Consider the following 20,029-nt stretch of genomic DNA (forward strand, 5'->3'; position numbering starts at 1 on the left):
CACGCCCGACCTACTCAATAACGTGCAATTTGACGTTTTCCCTTCTCCATTTCTCCTCTTTTTACCCCCGGCTTGACCCCTTTTGCTCAAGAACGATATGTCGCAGATAGGTCGAACTACTTTTTTCTGAATCCTTGAGATGAGAGGAATAGTTTGGTATGGTTTTTTCTTTTACAAAATTGAAGCAAGTTTGAAATTTGACCACTGTGTTGACCTTTGATTGACCCCTACGCTCATATCCACCAACACATGCTAGCTAACAGAAAACATGAAAATTCCCAAGGGGGGGGGGGGTCGTTCCAGGCCCACACTGTCTGCTGGTCTATACACAAATTCATACAAGACAGAAATAATTTTATTACCTCAAAATCACTTTTATTTTCATAATTTTGGAATAAAACTGATCGACTTTACTGAGCAGACTAAACATACATTGTATCTCTATCTCTCATAATAGTTTTTCATTTTGTCATTAGTATTATCATTAATACATTACATATATTACACAAATAATACCAACCGGTGTAGTACTTGAGCAGAAAGTATGGCAAAATACAAATGAATTTATAATTGATTAATCACTATATTTTTTAAAGATTCATATTTTTTGAAAAACCATAAACAACTGATTCCAAATACAGAACTCACAATTTGGAATACAAATTATTATGGTTTTATCAGATGAAACAGCTGCAATAAAATTTAGCTTAATCTACTAGTATAGTGGGAATAAAAGTTAAAATTCCATATTCAATACATCTTGTTAGGAAAAAGGGTCAACCCTTATTTTGTATGTTGTCTTACAATAACACCCGTAACTAAATTCACTGACTTGGGGTAAAATATCAAACGTTTGTCTTTATTGTAAAATAATTTTCTTTTGCACAAAACCAAAATATTTTACTCACTTGACGGTTTCGCCTATCATGGTCGATAGGCATCATCAGAATGATGGTGGATGATCCTTACTTCCGGTAGGACGTATCCCGACTGTAGAGGGTGTATTTACAGCCAGGAGAGGATCATACACGTGACTAAGGTAGTGGGCCCCCTCGTCTCTATTCATGACATTGGGTCCTCGTCTCCTGATCCATATTACTTCTTTGACATATCTGGCATTTGCATCACACTCCTTGCTAAGAATTTTGGCATTGTCCCAATTGATGATATGATTTTGTTGCACTGCGTGGTCTGTTATAGCTGACTTGGATAGGGTGTCAAAAACCAAATCAAATTACACCCGGCAAACCCGAAAACAATCAGCGAGTGAACAATCACGTGTATGATCCTCTCCTGGCTGTAAATACACCCTCTACAGTCGGGATACGTCCTACCGGAAGTAAGGATCATCCAACATCATTCTGATGATGCCTATCGACCATGATAGGCGAAACCGTCAAGTGAGTAAAATATTTTGGTTTTGTGCAAAAGAAAATAATTTTACTGTATATCTACAAACCTGATGAATCTATTTAGTGTTTGTCTTTATTTTAGTAATTGAGAGGTGAATACGAGACACTTTGCATAGACTTTTTACATAGAATTTGCAGCAGTATTTGGGATTGATTGTTCTGGCATTACAAACACGCAACATAAAAATGCAGGATTTGGACCCTTTTATTCAAAACCTTGATTGAACATGGAATTTTAACTTTTAATCTCAGTTTAGTCGAACTAAAGGAGTAAGATTGAGCCTTTTCATCTGGCAAAACAAGATTAAAAAAGAGTTCAGCTTGATGAAAACTTGAATTATGATACATTTCACCTCTTTTTGGAAATCAAAGAATACCACTCACTTAAATTACCACTAATAGCAATCATTATTGAATTTTTTTAGGGAATGCAAGAAGGTCATAGGTCACAATGGAAAATACACAAAACGTTTGTGAAAACATTCGCAAAAGGTTAGAAAAGGTTGCCCCAGAACGATGGGTTTTATGAAGGCTATAAAATGTTATATTAATTGCTGACAAAAATAATTTGCAAACTATGTTGGCAAAATTATTTTTTACATAAAATTTAGGCAACATATTGAAAATGTGCCTATACTTCAGTCCGACTAGGCCATTACTCACTGCGGTGTCCCCAAACGTAAAACTGCGGTGTCCCAAGATCGGGGGTTCCATCAATCACTTGTTAGTGTGCTATACAGAATACACAACAGTGATTTTCAATACACGATTATGAATTGATTGAACAAATTAAATCTCTCGCACTGGTACATCTGTGGCTCCATCAATAGAGGGCCAAATACAGTAAATGCTTCTCGGATTGGTGTATAGTGGATAATAGTGCATTTTTATACAAAACATTTTACAACATTTTCACGACCTTTATATAAGCCGACACCCGACATTTAATGTTGTCAAAACATTTTGACCAAAACCCCCCAAAAACGTTTTTGTTTTCTGGGAGAGGCATTCTTACATTCTGCATACAGCTTGTTGGCACCTGAAAAAAAACCAAGCTCAGCATGGAACTGAAAAAGGAAGCAAAACATGTTAACACCACAGGAATGATTTGTAGATTCTTTCAACCTACTTGGCGTGGGTGCATAAACTGCCTATACTTTTTATTAAAATTTGCACACACAACAATAATAAGTTGTACATATGAGAACTGCAGACTCGTGTTCAAGATTTCCAGGATTTACACATTTTTATTCGTACATAAAGCCTCCTAACAATACAACAATTATTTGATCCCTTCTACTTTATGGAAACCAGAATACTAGATTTGCAATTTCAATCTTTAACATCACAAAAAACAAATTATTCATCTTGTTACTTGCGACAAATTTGTTTTGTCACTCCACATGATTGCGTTTCTAGATTGTATTTTCTTTCTCCTCCATTCCATCATTTCCACAAGTCTACATAACAAACACTATAAGGGGCAGGCAGCAGTCAAAAGGTTAACATCTATACAAAATGTTTAAAATTATAAAATTATTCACTTGTGGAAATGTGGGAATGGAAAATGATGACTTATTTCCTGCATGTGATCTATCATTGAGTCCAATGACTAATGTGAAATTCAGGGAAGAAGAATGCATGAAGAGTCAGCTTATGTCTTCACAGTGAAAACCTCAACTGTATCACCAGGTACATGGTCACTCTGCTGATTTAACTTCTCGTCCAAATTGTCCCTGTATGGTTCCATTAATACATATAAAAAGTCACGACACATGTCTATGATGTTGAGTATCATCACATCATACCGCCCATGCCTCCCATACCACCCATTCCACCCATACCGCCGCCCATGCCTGCGGGCATGGCGGGTTCTTCCTTGGGAATTTCTGTGATGACCGACTCAGCAGTGGAAAGTAATGAAGCTACACCAGATGCATCAATGAGTGCTGTCCTTACAACCTGTAGGAGATAGGGGTGAAAATAAAATGCGAAACAGTTGTCAACAAAAAATCTAGTATGGTTCACACAAACATTTTTACTTTTGATCCAAACACAAGAAATTAATTCCTACCTCGGAAGAATTACATAATGCCACGCTCCCACAAAATTAGCGTAAAATCACAAGTTCGGAGAGTTTCAAGACGTTCCAACTGTTGTGTTGATTTTCTATGTTTACCTGTATTGGCAGCAGTATGTCCTTTGTGAATGAGAACAGAACTAAGTACAGCATATTTATATCCCCACTCACAAAGGACATACCAACGACTATACAGGTGTCTTCAAACAAAGAACAGCAACACAACAATTGGAAGGTTGTGAAACTTTACGCTCATTTTGTGGGAACAGGTCACATATGGTTCTCCCATCATTTATCCGTGAGAGCCCTGGTAGTTTGAACCCATCTCCTCCCCGCCGAGAGATGATCCACCCACCCCCAATTCAGACTGCTTCCTCAACACCACACCCCAAACCACCAACGGTCCTTGTCCACAAGGCTCTGACCTAGACATAGCCTGAGTCCACAGAATGTCCAGGTGACCCAATACAATCGTGACCCGAGACCTCAATCCAATGTCCAACCTGTCGTTTGAATTAACAACTTGAATATCTTAATTAACGAAAAATCAAAATTTGAAATACATTAAGGGATCGGATAGCAACGTTTGCACATTATTTTTAGTGGGACATAAGAGCATATCAGACATATCGAATTGCATTCTGAACAAGGAATGTCCTTCTGATATCAAATAATTTTGATTTTTTGAAATTCGCGATATAATACAAATCACTATTAAAAATTTATATTTTTAAAAATATTTTTTGATATTTAACAGTCCTCGAAGTAAACTTCATAAATCTAATGATATGTACTTAAAGTGAATATATGTGACATGATCTGGTTCATGGGGGCCAAAGGAGGCATTTTTGAAAACTGAGTTACTGTAATTATTACATTATACATACAATAGGCTATCATTGACTGAAAACACCAAAGGTCTAACATACTTGGTTCTAAAGTTATGAAGTTTTTTGATGCTTATTTTCTTATGTATTTTATTGTTTTTTACTCTATATTTTTGCCTTTGGCCCCCATGAACCAGATCATGTCACATATACCTTGGAGGAAAAGACGTCCATCATGTGAAAATTTGGACCTTTCAAATTGAAGATATACATTTTCCCCCCAGAAAGACCTAAGTATTTTTTGGGAAAGATACTATGCTATGGGAAACCCGCCATCTTGATTTGTTGTTCATGGAGGCCACAAATGTACCTCGTGCATTCACCGGCAAGTGTCTGAAATTGAACAATAATTTGTATCTTTAGGTTTGAGCATTTCAAAGGTTTGCGAATGCAGAATTCAAGCAGCCACACGCTTTGAATCGCAGTTTGACAGGTGCATAGCTAAAATCTGGAGGTACATTAAAGGCCCATTCAGTGATTTGCTCATCCGGACGATCCTAAAAATCATCAAAATTCAGATTTTGGTACCTTTGTTCAGCCGAAAGCCGTGTATTTTAGACACAAAAAAAAGGAATTTACATGAAATCTGCAATTTAGATACTGACAGTATCTAAATTAGCTACATGTATTCAAATGGGGCTTCAACTTTGTTAATACTGCTGTTTTCTTTGTTTTTTGCCCAATTTTTCATTTCAAAAATACCAAATGACAATTTGAATGACTTATCCTTTACTTTTAAGCAATTTATAAACAATTTTAATTTTTTTACACTTTTGCTGGGAATGGGATCACTGAATGGGTCTTTAAGTGGCTTCTTCGAGCAACACACAAATATGGAGGAGTCTGTACTCTTTGATTCTACCTCATTGGTTATCTTGAGGTACATTAAGTGGCTTCCACGAGCGACGTACAAAAATGGTGGAGCAGGGCAGTCAACTTTTTGGAATTGCTTGGCGTGAGACAGAGGCGTACCGGGATTTGCCGACTACAATGTTCATTTTGACCTGTGATTATTTGAGCCACAGCCCTGGGTGGAGTCATTCCTCTTTGATTGTACCTCATTGGTATTTTCAGGGTCAGTTTTGAGAATCCCAGCTGCACATGCCCCGCTGATCCAAACTACAGAAACCCTGAAGGAATCAACCTGCTAATCCATGGTTTATACATACCTTTGTTGGATCAATGATGCCAGCCTTAACCATGTCTACATATTCATCCTTCATTGCATCATAACCAATTTCCTCTCCTGCTGCTAGCACCTTCTCTACAACCAGGGAACCTTCAATGCCTGCATTCTTGGCAATGGTCTGGCAGGGGATTCTTAGAGAACGACGGATAATGTCAATACCTGCAAAAGAACAGTGAACACAAACACTTGTAAATGAGAAGTCTTATCAGAACGCAATAGGTGGGACTCGCAGAACTGCCGACTGCAAAGGCAAAGAGAATATCTATCTAAAGAGTTTGTGAAAATTTTAAATCCCAATGCCGAATGCAGTTTCCCTCATCAGTTCAAACTCATTCAAAATAAAAATGACATTTTCTAAACTTTCAACCCTTCCACATGACAATTTGTACTTTTATTAAGTGTTCATCAAACAATTCAATGGATTCTTGCTAAATTTCTGAGCCTGTTTTAATAGTCTCTGTGTTACTCATATCAGCACTATGTAGTTGTGATATCACTGCATATAGCTAATCTCTTACCTATTTTTTGATCATTATTTGCAGTCTTAACATTATCCAACACTGGTAAACATCTGAGGAGTGCTACACCGCCACCTACCACAATTCCTTCTTCAACAGCTGCTCTTGTTGCACACAATGCATCGTTGACACGGTCTTTCTTCTCATTCACCTCAACATCACTAGAGCCTCCAACCTGTCAATTTAATGTTAAATTGTGATTAGTAGGAGTCTAAAAATGTTCACCTACCACCTTTTGCCCAACTAGAGAGCAACAACAAACATAATAACACCCATTTTTGTTTTCAAAGTTGAGTTCTATTTTATGTAGAACCCCTTTTTTAATCCATCATCATTTCAAGGCGCTCCTCCAAATGTGGCCCCAAGGCATGTGCACCCTGCCCCCTTCGCTACGCCACTGCAACCCTTGCACTATGAGAGAATGGAATCTCCTACTGACAGAGGTCTGTGATGCTCCGGAGGTAACAATTTGTAAGACTAAATTGGATGAACTGAATATTCATGAACTTGTCAAAAGAGCTCATTTCAAGATGTAAACCGTCGCATCACACCAACCTGTGTGTGATAATCTCCAGCCAGTGGTATTTGCACAGTACAGTTTGAAGCAGAAGCAATATTCAGTTTTTAATTATTACTCGCCATACCTTCAAGATGGCAACACCATCAGATAATTTGGCTAGTCTCTCATTCAGCTTTTCTTTCTCATATTCTGACGTAGTATCTTCCACAGCATCCTGAATCTCGCTTACTCTCCTATCAACAGCTGCCTGGTCACCTTTACCCTGAAAAGCAAAGAAAATCCATCTTCTTATTCATCTGGTTTTGGAAATTGTTTCAAGTTAAACAAGAATGATCAAATTTTATACGCATGTACGCTTTTTTTTTACGCAAGTGATAGAGACGGTGTGAATAAAATGGATCCACCTATTTAGACACATTCTGGCTTACAATATAAAACAAAGTATCTTGCAGCTCTGCTCTATCTTGAAGCACTAATATTTCACAAGAATGATGAGGAAATTCTACTGATACCAAAATCTGTTTTAGGAATAATCCGTCTCTTTCACCTAAGGGGGTACTACACCCATTGCATTTTTTTTGCATTTTGTGAAGAAATGAGAAAAAAATGGACAAAGTGGTATGCAAAATGAAGGGGAAAATCTTCTCGTTCAATTGGTGGCATCAGTATCAATGAAGCGTACATGTATGCTTCTAATGGTATAAGCCAAAAGGTGATACATCACTGATGTTTTAAATTCACTTCATTTTGGAAAGCTTACTATCAACGGATTTTGTTGCTAACACATTAGGGAAATAATGTTGATATGTAAAATGGGAATAAGTGGTTCCTGATTTCTTTTACAATGTATGACTTCATGAACTTGGTGCTCCACAACTATCAAAAAACGAACTGGTTAAAATACTTCTATTTTCAATGTTGAGCTATATTTTGTATTTTTAACTTGCGACATTATTTCACTGAAACTTAATTAAGCCATATGTAACAGGTTACCACAACCACACTACAGCAATGTTGAAAAAGATTGTATTTTTTGTCACCTATACCACCATATTAGGTAGTTTTCCGTAAGCTTCATTTTTGTGATTTTGGTAACTCTTTTATATTTATTTGCCCAATCCATCTCAACTAGGCAATCTAAATTGTACTCACCATTTACATCCCAAGGTATTTTAGTATATCAACCTCACACATTTCCATTATATATCCAGTAACAGACAAAATATCAAAATTGATGCCTCATTATGACATGTATGATATCACAGACTATCACATGTATTCAAAATGGATGCCTGAATTTGACCTGAACCAAGTGACCTATAACCTGACCTTTGATGACCTTATAGCCCTTTTAAATCTCTTTTCCTAACAACACATACATGGTGTAGTATTAAATTGTCTATGTGGAAGAGCTTATTTAATTTATTCAGTGTTTTAATCAGTGAGTACATTTCTATAGATAGTATAACAAAGGATTTAATGTATTCTATTCATGTACTCTACTTGAACATGTTGAATAGAATAAATTATGGTGTGTTATGGAACACACATCTGACTTACTAGGATACAGTAAACAAAAAATATATTGGGCTAAAATGATTTTCTAAAATGGTTTAAGGTATTGTTGGTCGAAGCAACCTATAAATCGATTTTCATTATCTAGATCAATATATTATTGAAAATTAACACCTTGATGTTTTGCAAAAGTTCATTCTACAAATCGTATACTTTGCAAACTTGCTTAATTTATTGTTGTTAATGAGTTATGTACGTTTTACAAAAGTGTTGTTGTTTCAGCCCTCTTTACAACGTAACTCAAGAACCGCAGCACCTATAAAAGTATATCTGTGATATTTTAATTCTTCTACACGCCGCTATGAATTGAGCAATGCAGTTTTTGCCAAAGCTCACTACCATTCGTAAGATGCTGTGAACTACCAAGTCACAACAGTTTAAAATAATTAATAACCTTAAAAGCACTTTGTATGGAGAGATATTTTATAAGTTCAGGACATGAGGTGATAAACATATTTGGTCATGTGTCTTATGGTGGGACCATAAGACACATGACCAAATATGTCCAATTGCATCAAGTTTGGGCTCATAATACAGCTTGATTATTCTAATTTTCAAATATGTTTCACAATTTGGAATTCAAATTGGTTTAATTAGTGAAAAATATTAAAATGTTAACGAAGGTAAACCTGGTGGATAAGTGGTAGAGGGCAAGTGGTAGAGGAGTATGTACAATCTCTATGGTAAAAGCTTTGTTGAAGACATGATATCTTTTTGAATTTTAATTATATCATTGTCAAATTGTGTACTATACATGCAAATCATACCTCAAATGAAAGCGTGTTTATTCATTATTCATATTCAGCTATAAATTTTATCTGATTGTGTTTACAAGTATTCACAGAGAACTGCAAGTCACAAGAACCACAATTTTTTCCTATTCACTTACACACAAATGCCAAAATTTTCAGTCACAACATGCGTTTTGGCTTTCAATTGTTGTATCTTGAGAATTATACACCCTAAGATAGGAAAAGTATACATTTTTGGAAAGCTTTTTACCCCAGGTAAATAAATAAATGTAGGATTCACTCTAAAGAAATTTTTTTCAAAAATGTAATCAACATTTGGTGCATAAAGTTACGTGTATTTTCGCACCCTGTATCACCACTTTGGCCAATCATAACATAGCAAAAGTATACATTTTATTAAAGCTCATAGTGTGGCCTGTCAGAAAATTAGATTTCATTTGAGGTATTCCATATCAGTAGCAAATGCAATGAATAATCAATTTACTAGTAAAATTAAATTTTTTCATGATATCACCCTATATATTTTCTTACGCACCCTGTATACCAACTTCAATTTTGCATAGTTGGATTCCTTGGAACATAAGCTTTCCAAAAATGTATAGTTTTGCTGGTGTGAGATGTATTAGTTTTAGATATGTATCAATTTTAGTGAAAAGGAAGACAAATGATCAAAATCAGTGCTTGTAACGCAAATGTGCCCCACCATATGACACATGACCATTTATATACTTATATACAAAAAAAGAAGAGGGGTACTGATGAAAATCAGGGTATTATACTCCCTTAAAATACCTGGCGGATAATCTTTGGTGATGTCAATCTTGCCTACCTGACCCAAGTTTTGAGCTTGAACATCATAAATATTTGATTAACTTCAATACTTTAATCACCAAACTTATATCAATGTGTTACCTTAAGGATAAGTGTGTCATCTTTGGTGATGACAATCTCTCCAACCTGACCCAAGTCTTGTAGTTGGACATCCTCAATCTTAACATCAAGACCTTCATCACCAAACACCTGTTGATATCAAATACCAAGTAAGTTAATTCAACTACCAATGAATAGGCAATCAAGAAAATCTCGCACTTGTGCACAAAGAAAGAAACAGAAAGGTCTATTAAAACAATAGCTTGGACAGAGAGCTTTTGCACACATTCATTTTTCAAAATGCAAAAGTCAGACACTAAACGGTCTTATATGACCAGGAATCAAATATGCATATTATAGCAGTTGAATGTATGGTTGACTTACTAGAGTACAGGCAAGTTGAAGTTTTAACACCTTATTTCTTCATACCGTATTTTGTCAAATAAATGCCCCTGGGGGCGTTACATTTTCCCAAGGGGGGCATTTATTAGAGGTCATTTTTAGCACGACAATTCCTGTTAAAATCATTAGGTAAGCTTAAAAGTCACGCTAAAATGACAAACTATGAACTTGACACTGACTTTAATGGTTCACTTCCGGGTTTCTGATGCAGATTTTCGCCATTTATTGCTGCTATTACCGACCATGTGAGCAACTTGGTAAACTTACTACACAAGATATGCATGGAAAAATCAGAATTTTTGAAACATCATGGTTGAAAAAAGTGGTGGGTGGCGTTTATTTGAGGGGGGCGACTATTTGACGAAATACAGTATACATGTACAACAAAGTTTACATTAAATTTTCAGATAAGGGATTATATCTTTGATCTAAGAAAACTATCTGGCCCTCTGACGTACATTTGACCAGTGGCTATGGTTCAAAGCAACAGTGCCTGCTGTGTGTGTGATGCACACAGCATGTATTTTTGTTGGGATTGGAAATCATTGTGATTGGTATATTTCAATTATTTTGATAAATCTATTCAACCTAAATTATAGGATTTCATTGACTTGACACCAGTGTCAGTGATATAAACAGTGAGAGAATTCAACAAATAAATAAAATAGCCGGTGTTATGTTTTTTTTTGTAGTTGCAGAGAAGGGCAAGGTGGCCTAGGCATTGTCTTAGGGTGTCACCGTATTGCTGTTAATGTTAAACATGCGTTGAAAACATGTTTGAGCCCCCCTTTTTAGATTCTCGAGCGCTTTGTAAAAAAAAATAATGGTCAACAATTATTAAGGGTCAACAACAATTTCCAGGCAAAAAAATATTTTGGTCAGTACATTCACAAATTTGGGACGTCGCCACAACCTCTAGCTACGCCACTGGATATAAAGATTTATCACAGACCACAGTACTTGTAATAAATCCAACACATAAATCTGTCAATTCATGACAGATGCCTCCAAGTGCTGAGGTCAGTGGCTCAATTGGGTTAAACACTTTAATAGTATTAGTTTTCCATGACACTTACAATACCACCTGTAGCAATAGCCATATCATGGAGCTGGTTCTTTCTGTTGTCACCAAATCCGGGGGCTTTGACTGCAGCAATCTGAAGACCAACCTTTAACCTGAAATGAAATGAATTCAAATAAATACGCAATAAATACACTGATGACCAAAAATTTAGCGGGTTCGCCGTCGGACAAGTTTGGAAAGTGTTATGAACTCCCGTTGTAAAAGCCTATTCCACAATTTAATACACTGATGGTTGTTTTTCCTTCCCTTTTACTGTCTTTCATGATTCTGAAAAGATTCCACCAATAGCTATACACCAGTTCTAAACTGTCATTGACTGGATAACATAAACAAATCTTTTTTACTTCTTTTTTTTTCAAACATTTCTTGATAAGTGCTCATTCAACCTGACCTGATTACAGAGCCTTTTAACATGTTATCTGAAGTTCATTTATAATTTTGCAATGCGCATGATTCCATAGTTACAATCTATACTATAAATAGAAGTTGTGTCAAAAAATTGCAAACAAGGGGATGTTCAGAGCAAACAATGACAATAACTTTGAAGTCTCTACAAAGTAACTTCAAGGTGAGGTGGACAAAAGGTCTCCCTGTTCACCTTCCAGCCCATAAATCTTGGAAACAAACAATGGCAGGTGATGATGTCTCTGGACTGAAATGCTCATAGATTAAAGAATACATAGATTAGAATATTCCATGCCTGTGCTCTCTAAGCCTACTTGAATTCAGCTGACGCTGGTACAGTGTTCATACTTGGTGACACTGCTCATCTTACGCGCTAAGTTTCTTTTGTATTTGCGCAATTTTTGAGTTCACTCACGCATACCTTACATTTACAATGCATTTCTTCCCTGTACCGTACTGATTTGCTATTCAGTGCAACATGGGTTAATAGTGAAAAAAGAAAACCTCAATTAACAAAGCTCATCCAGATCTTGCAACTGAGGTATTTCTTGTCACTATCGACCCATGTTGCACTGAATAGCAAATCAGCAGAGGGAAGAAATCAGTATGAGAAGTTTAAGATAATTCTAATTCAAGACTATTTCAAGTTTACAATTCTTAACTATTTACAATTCTTACCTATTTACAACCAGGGTAGTGAGAGCTTCACCATCAATGTCTTCAGCGATGATAATAAGTGGTCTACGTTGGGCATTAGCCAGCTCCAAAGCAGGTACAATGGACTGAATACTGGAAATCTTCTTCTCACTTAGCAACAACAATGCATCTTCATATTGGACCTTTTGACCTGCATACACACAAATTTATTAAGATGCTTTTTGAAGGAAACTGCATTTTACTAAAATAGTATTAGTTCAGAGATGCCTATGCAATTAATTAGTTACTGCTGTTCTTTCAAGATCTCAGTGTTCAAATTTAGTTGATCTGATATTCTGTAAGTTTCAATTACAATTTGCACTAGAGTGGAATGCAGGGTCTTAGCTAGGCACCCATCCACCCATCAAATGGGATGGGACATTTACTCTTGGGATGGGCAAAATTAATGCCTGTGACAGATACTAAATTAGAATTACAGCTGTAGGGAGTACACTGAACCATGGAAATAGACCAGGGTCATGAAATGAAAGAAAAGCCTTAGAAGCACATATTTGAACTCTATGAGCCCCGGTAGTCTGCAAAAGTCTTACAAATATTTGTAGGGTCAAATATGGATGGGCAAGTTTTTCATTTAGACGGTCAATCCTCAATTCCTTGCGAACACACTTGTGGAATGTCAACACAATCAGTGTGACCCTACTTAACATTTGAGAAGACACCCATTTTCTTGTACTAACCTTTTGCGGTATTAATGAAATATGGTGAGATGTATCCACGATCAAACTTCATTCCTTCAATAATTTCAAGTTCATCATTTAGGGTTTTGCCATCTTTTACTGTGATCACTCCAGAGCGTCCAACTTTCTTCATTGCCTGTGAGATGAGATCTCCAATGGTTTGATCACCATTAGCTGAAATGGTGGCAACCTGAATGTAAAAAACAGAAACAATTTGCAAATACTGTAAGAAAAATCAGTTGTGAGAAAATCAAACACATACATGTGTCTTGAGTAAAACACAAATAAACAAGCTGTAACTTACAGTCCCATTCAGTGATCCCAGCACAAGTGTAAAAAAATAAAATTGTTTATAAATTGCTTAAAAGTGAAGGATAAGTCAGTCAAATTGTCCTTTGATATTTTTGAAATGAAGTATTTGGCAAAAATGAAGAAAACAGCAGTATTGCCAAAGTTGAAGCCCCATTCAAATACATGTAGCTATACTGTCAATGTAAAATGCCTTATTTTGTCTTTATATACAAAGCTTTCAGCTTAACCACTAGCAGGGTATGTTTGCACATCTATGACAATGACAAAGTTACCAAAATCTGAATTTTGATGATTTTACGATCGTCCGGATGAGCAAATAACTGAATGGGCCTTTAAACTGTAAATAAGAGCAACTCATTTAAGGGTCAGTCCATGTCAAATCAACCAGGGGTCCCCAGGTGACCTTCTCAGATTTTGATGAAATTCCATCAGAATAATCTTTTGTGGCCACAATGAACCCATACACAAAATTGGCCTCATAGACCATGTCTTTTTTGAGAAATGGCCGTTTGAAGTTGGGCCCAGACCCCCCCTTTTTGGCACTCATAGCAAGTGTCATTGGTGATTTTACCAACTTGGGTAGCTTATAACTTCTTGTTCTGAACAGATATAAAGCTGCAATGTTGCATTCTAGCTAACCTTATGTCATATGTTCAGAATCTGGCTCTAAATTTCAGATATCTGCTTTCCGTTTAAAGTTATGAGCACTCAAAGTTGGTCATTTATTCAACCGCAAGTGTGATTTTGTCATTTTAGGGGTACCCTGGTGCCAAAAATATGTGATCATATGACTCAAATGTCATAGATACATTGTCTATGGGTACATATCTGAGCCCAAAAGCAAGTTTGAGCAAATCAAACCATTCATGGAGGAATGAACAGCATCCTAATCTGGGTTCGGGTGAAAATTTGCCGGAGACCCCCCTCTTTCTGACCAATGGTTGACCATGTTGACAGTTGAAACATGAATTGAATTTTACAGCCCTGAAACATACTTATGAGACCTACCTAGAAACAAAAATTCAGCTTTGGTACTCAACTCCATCATAGTTAGATGGCTCTTGAAAATAGGGAGAAAAATCCTATTATTTCTTGTCTAAGGGTGTTGAATTCGGCAACCATGGTAACAAAATATGCCAAATTTTACTAAGTATATGTGCATATTTTTGGGTCGTACATTACAGACCACTCTAGATGTGTTTATTTAGCCTCTAAAACACACCCAGAACAAATTTCATATGACACTTGAGGTAACTTGTGAAAAAACTTTGTCAAATTTTGCTGATTTTGTTGTCATGGTTGCTGAATTCAACACCCTTAGACAAGAAATAGCAGGTTTTCCACCCTATTTTCAAGCTGCCATCTAATTTTGATGGAGTTGAGTACCAAAGCTGAATTTTTGTTTCTAGGTAGATCTCATAAGTATGTTTCAGGGCTGTAAATTTCAATTCATGTTTCAACTGTCAACATGGTCAACCATTGGTCAGAAAGAGGGGGGTCTCCAGCAAATTTTCACCGGAACCCAACTTCAGATACTGCCCGTTCCTCCATTAATGGTTTGATTTGCTCAAACTTGCTTGTGGGCTCAGATATGTACCTATAGACAATGTATCTATGACATTTGAGTCATATGACCACATATTTTTGGCACCAGGGGACCCCCAAAATGACAAAATCACACTTGCGGTTGAATAAATGACCAACTTTGGGTGCTCATAACTTAAAAAGGAAAGCAGATATCTGAAATTTAGAGCCAGATTCTGAAAATATGACACAAGGTTAGCTAGAATCCAAGATTGCAGCTTTATATCTGTTTAGAACAAGAAGTTATGAGCCACTAAAGTTGGTAAAAATCACCAATGACACTCGCGAGTGCCAAAAAGGGGGGGTCCGGGCCAAACTTCAAAGGGCCATTTCTCGAAAACGACATGGCCTATGAAGCCAAATTTTTGTATGGGTTCATTGTGGCCACAAAAGAGTATTCTGATGGAATTTCATCAAAATCCGAGAGGGTCACCTGGGAACTTCAGAAAATTGGTTGATTTGACATGGACTGACCCACAAATATACGAGTGCGCTATCCAATATCACATTACCGGTGCAGCCAGTCAATGTGCGAGTTGGTCAAGCTTTCATCATACGTGGCTCTTGACTTCATCAGGACTTATAATGTAAATTAAGCGTTTACACATCAGTCTGAAAGTTTCTTTGTAAGCAATTGTCACGAGTAAATTATCAAGAATTAATGTTTCTTTTTATAACTCTTACTTGTGCAATTTCTTCTGGTGTTGTGACTGGTTTTGACATGGCTTTCAATGCATCCACAATGGACTCCACTGCAAGCATCACTCCTCGTCTGATTTCCACTGGGTTAGCACCTTTACTGATCATCTCAAAGCCTTCTTTTGCGATGGCTCTTGCCAACACTGTTGCTGTGGTAGTACCATCTCCAGCCTCCTCATTTGTGTTGTTGGCAACATCTTGTACCAGTTTGGCACCAATGTTCTGCCATTTGTCTTTGAGTTCTACAGCTTTGGCAACTGTGACACCATCTTTTGTGATCTTGGGACTTCCCCAGCTTTGTTCAATGATTACATTACGTCCCTGTGGGAAAAAATTGTGAAATTACAATTTTCAGTTGCAATTTTCGTCCAGCAAACAAACTAAGACTTGGAATATCTAGCTCAAAATTATGTGATTTTTTTAATCAAATGGTGGTTGTGAGTTCAGTTCAGGATTTCATATATGTAGTAGTACCGGTAGGCCTACTCCCAATGCCAATTTGAGGATAAATTTTGCTCTGACATTGACTACTCCTTCTGCCACCAAATGCAGACCAGTGGAAAAAACAGTCCATAGAGTGCTTTAGTCAGTTTTGTATTAATTTTACCGGGTACCATACCTAACTTGCTGCTTGTATATGAAGGAAAGTTATATGACACTGAAATATATAAAGGGAAAAATCTTTTTTTGATTTTATGAGCCAAAGTATGTTAAGGGTGGGTTAACTTATTATTTTTGTTCATTAAATTCAACAGGTGGAGACGGTCCAAGCTGGTCAGGCAAAACAGAATTTGATCAATTCTAAAATGTAAGGAGGTACTACACCCCTTGATAAATTTGTGACCATTTTTGCATTTTTCTCAAAAAACAGTAACACACTGGTAACAAAAGTTATACCGGTCGGTAATGCATATTAGTTTTCAGTTACTATACTGGATTTTCTGTGACTCAAGACAAGCGGTAGGGCCCCTACGTTATTCATGATAAGAGAAAAGGTTGAGGTACCTCTAGAATGTACCTCATAAAACTTAATAAAATTTCAGTGAATAACAATGTTACCAGTGTGTAGTTTATATTTTTGAGAAAATGCAAAATTAGTCGCAAAATTTATCAGGGATGTAGTACCACCTTAACATCACTCAAAAGCACACATACATGTGACTTACCTTTGGTCCCAGTGTCACTGCAACAGAATCAGCCAATAGATCTACACCCTGTAACATTAGTGCCCTTGCCTCTGCACCAAATTTGATGTCCTTGGCATAGCCTCTGGTGACAATGGGGGAGATTGCACGTGATGCGTTTGGGGCCATTGCCCGTGACACAAGTGGTCGGATTACACTAGATATGCGATACATAATGAATTACTTCTGGAAAATTAAAAATACCACACACAAGACATTAAAAAGATGCATAAATCATAGCACTTACGCTTTAGATAGCCTTTTATGATTATCATGTTTTTCCATGTCAACATCGATTACGATACCGGTAGTTGTGACTACAGCTCAACTTACCGTACTTTGCCTAACCAGACAGTCCATGCCAAAATTGTTACTACACCTTTACATTTCATCGAATCTCTTTTTGATGTCTGTCATTTTGAACATCACACTTGAAAGAGGTATGCTATGTAGAAACTTTATTTTGCAATTTCATAATTTGCATATTATTAGCATATTTGCAAGAAAAAACATGAAAATCAATAAATACCTATATTTTTCACAATTTCAATATTTTATTAGAAATTAAGCATGTAGGCCGTTTGTTATGACTTGATGAATGAAGCTGTTAAACAGATTTTGATATTTTTGCTTATTTTTGAAGTGTATTTTGAAGTACAGTCAACATGACCGGGATGATCCCCTGCTCTTTTCGAATAGCCTGTGACGTTCTTTAACGTGCAGACTACATTAATGTGAGAAAATATGCATGTACACGGGACCGACAGCTTAAAGTGCCCTCCGAAGCACTAAGCAAGTAGAGTGAAGTGTCTTGCTCAAGGACACAAAGAGCCGGACCTGGGATTCGAACCCTTGACCCTGGGTTCACAGTCCTATAGATGCCTTAAACCGCTAGGCCACGCTCTCCTCTGTTCAGTTCAGTTGAGGATTATTCCGCCTTTTCATTCAGACGCACCGCCAATTGGTGTAGTTTAGCTGATGAGATGCATCAGCATAGTTCACATCAAACATTTTACATATGTGACCATCCTCCACAACTGAGCCCGGATGTCGCCAGTGCCACTACTGAGATATGCTCCATCGAACTCAACAATAAACAATAGGAAACAAAGGATTTATTGACTGTTTTATTGATTTTTCACTACTTAAATGTCAAGTACTATAGACATGATTGATATACATCATTTTAAAGCTAATTTCAAGCAGAATATTTTGGCTGAATATCTCAAAAATGATGATTGGCGACTTCAGGGCTCCTCAGTTGTGCTGAGGGGTCACATATTAAACATCCAATCTTTTTTCTTATGCACACAATTTCCAAAATTTTTACCCCTCCCCCCTCTTACGCATGCTTTGTGCATAACTTAAAATGGCGAAAATTATGGACGGCCCCTTACAAGGATGTCAAATCAACAAAGCATATTAACATCAGACATAATACAGGGTGGGTGAGAAATATACATGGTCGCATGTCACAAATAGGTCACCCAAAAATGGAGCAGCCGTAACATGAAAACGCTTTCTTCACACTTCAAGTTAGGTTTATGCTAAAAGTATAATACCTCTTGTAGAAAATTTGGTGTCATTTTGTAGATAATTATGTTCTTTTTCAAATACAAAAAACCCCAAGTCAATTGGACATATACTTTGAGATTTATACCTCAATATGTAAGATGTGTCAATGGAGCAGCCGGTTCGGGAGAGCCGGTTCGGGAGAGCCCCATAGGGTTATACACAAAATTGTGAAAATATGGCAAACTTCAAACCTTTGTATCTTGAAAAGTACAAATAGCATGGACCTCAAATTGCACATATATCATCCTGGACTGTAGATCTACCTCATAGTACATCAACTGTAACAAAAGATGTAACCAATTAATTGCCTAATTAAATGCTAATTAAGACAGTTTTCCCTATATGTTACTGTACAAAGTGTGCATACTATGCTCCGACATTTCTAAATGGACTATCTCTTGCCCGAGTCACCCTGCTTATTAAAAAGAACACATATTTTTAAGGAAATTTGATGAGGAATTCAATTATGCTATTAGTTTTAGTGCCAGAAATGGAGGAAAAAAGTTTTGATTGAAAAATGTCATAAAAATCATGAAATTATTTTACAATTTTTGACCACCCTGTATGTTTAACGCAAGCGATACTAAACTCTTTCTTCCTAATTTGTTTGAAGGACCCATGCAATGTCTTTCTGAATCCATATTTATTTTGATCTACATAGCTTTCAGAAAAGGAAAAATATGGGTTTCACCATGACAAGAAAGATGCTAATTTTGTTGTTGTTCCACCCTGTATATTTCTCACCCACCCTGTATTATGATGTTATGCTTTGTTGATTTGGCATCCTTGTAATATAAGCTTTCCAGAAATATATACTTATAATGGTCTAAAATGTATTCATTAAAAGTTGTGTTGAATTGAATCAAAATTGGTGATATTTTTCTCATTTTACATCATGTTACACAAAAGATGACCAATTCATGACATGCGACCACATGTACAACTTCAAGGTGGAACAACAACAAAATTAGCACATCTTTCTTGTCATGGTGAACCCCATATTTTTCCTTTTCTGAAAGCTATGTAGTTCAAAATAAATATTGATTCATAAACTCTATTGCATAACTTCGCATAAGGTTGCTACACATTTCCACATGGATGGGTCTGTTATTCTGCCATGTGAATCAGGATGACTTTTGGTAAGCTTATGTAAAAATTGGCCTTAAAAACAGAAACTATCCAAAGATTTTTCTTTTAAATAATGGTAACAATTATATAGTCAAGTGTGCGATAAAATACGTACCTTTTACTTTGTTTCTGAGGTTAATTTGTAGGCTTTGAAGCCTATTACGTGATGGCGATCGGGTCGGCCGACGGTGACGAATTTGCTGGAAAAGTGGCTTCTGGATCGAGACCCACGTGCGTCCCTAGGTCATGGGTTATTTAAAATCCAGGGATGGCCCTTCAATGTGAGTTCATACTATTTTTCAGATTAAATCCGTTAAAAAATGAATTCAAGAACAAAATGTAACAATAATTTTGACCATAGTTTAATTTTTTATAAAAAAACTAAGGCAGAAGAAGTAACTTCACAGAGAAAACACACCTTTTCATGATTTTCATAATTTTAAAGTTATTTTTTGTTGT

At 36.5% G+C, this 20,029-nt stretch overlaps 1 protein-coding gene across 1 annotated transcript; it reads right to left on the minus strand.

Moving 5' to 3' along the window:
* Window positions 1-350: 350 nt before the first annotated feature.
* LOC140151541 (60 kDa heat shock protein, mitochondrial-like) lies at window positions 351-19,844 on the minus strand. Its single transcript, XM_072173916.1, has 11 exons — window positions 19,686-19,844; window positions 16,850-17,053; window positions 15,669-16,004; window positions 13,089-13,278; window positions 12,373-12,541; window positions 11,282-11,381; window positions 9,846-9,953; window positions 6,731-6,868; window positions 6,087-6,261; window positions 5,549-5,727; window positions 351-3,374 (listed from the first exon to the last, which is right to left on the minus strand). The coding sequence occupies exons 2-11, from the start codon at window positions 17,039-17,041 to the stop codon at window positions 3,210-3,212; spliced, it is 1,752 nt and encodes a 583-aa protein (XP_072030017.1). The 5' UTR covers window positions 17,042-17,053; window positions 19,686-19,844; the 3' UTR covers window positions 351-3,209.
* Window positions 19,845-20,029: the final 185 nt, after the last annotated feature.

Source organism: Amphiura filiformis, chromosome 4 (assembly GCF_039555335.1).
Source record: "Amphiura filiformis chromosome 4, Afil_fr2py, whole genome shotgun sequence".
In the NCBI taxonomy this organism is placed as follows: domain Eukaryota; kingdom Metazoa; phylum Echinodermata; class Ophiuroidea; order Amphilepidida; family Amphiuridae; genus Amphiura; species Amphiura filiformis.

Excerpts from the sequence above, each read along its gene's own strand:
- LOC140151541 (XM_072173916.1), bottom strand. The coding sequence starts at position 17,041 with ATGTATCGCATATCTAGTGTAATCCGACCACTTGTGTCACGGGCAATG. Across the intron at positions 9,954-11,281 it reads CTATTGCTACAGGTGGTATT|GTGTTTGGTGATGAAGGTCT; the intron begins GTAAGTGTCATG and ends TGATATCAACAG. Across the intron at positions 6,869-9,845 it reads ATGACACACTTATCCTTAAG|GGTAAAGGTGACCAGGCAGC; the intron begins GTAACACATTGA and ends TTTGCTTTTCAG.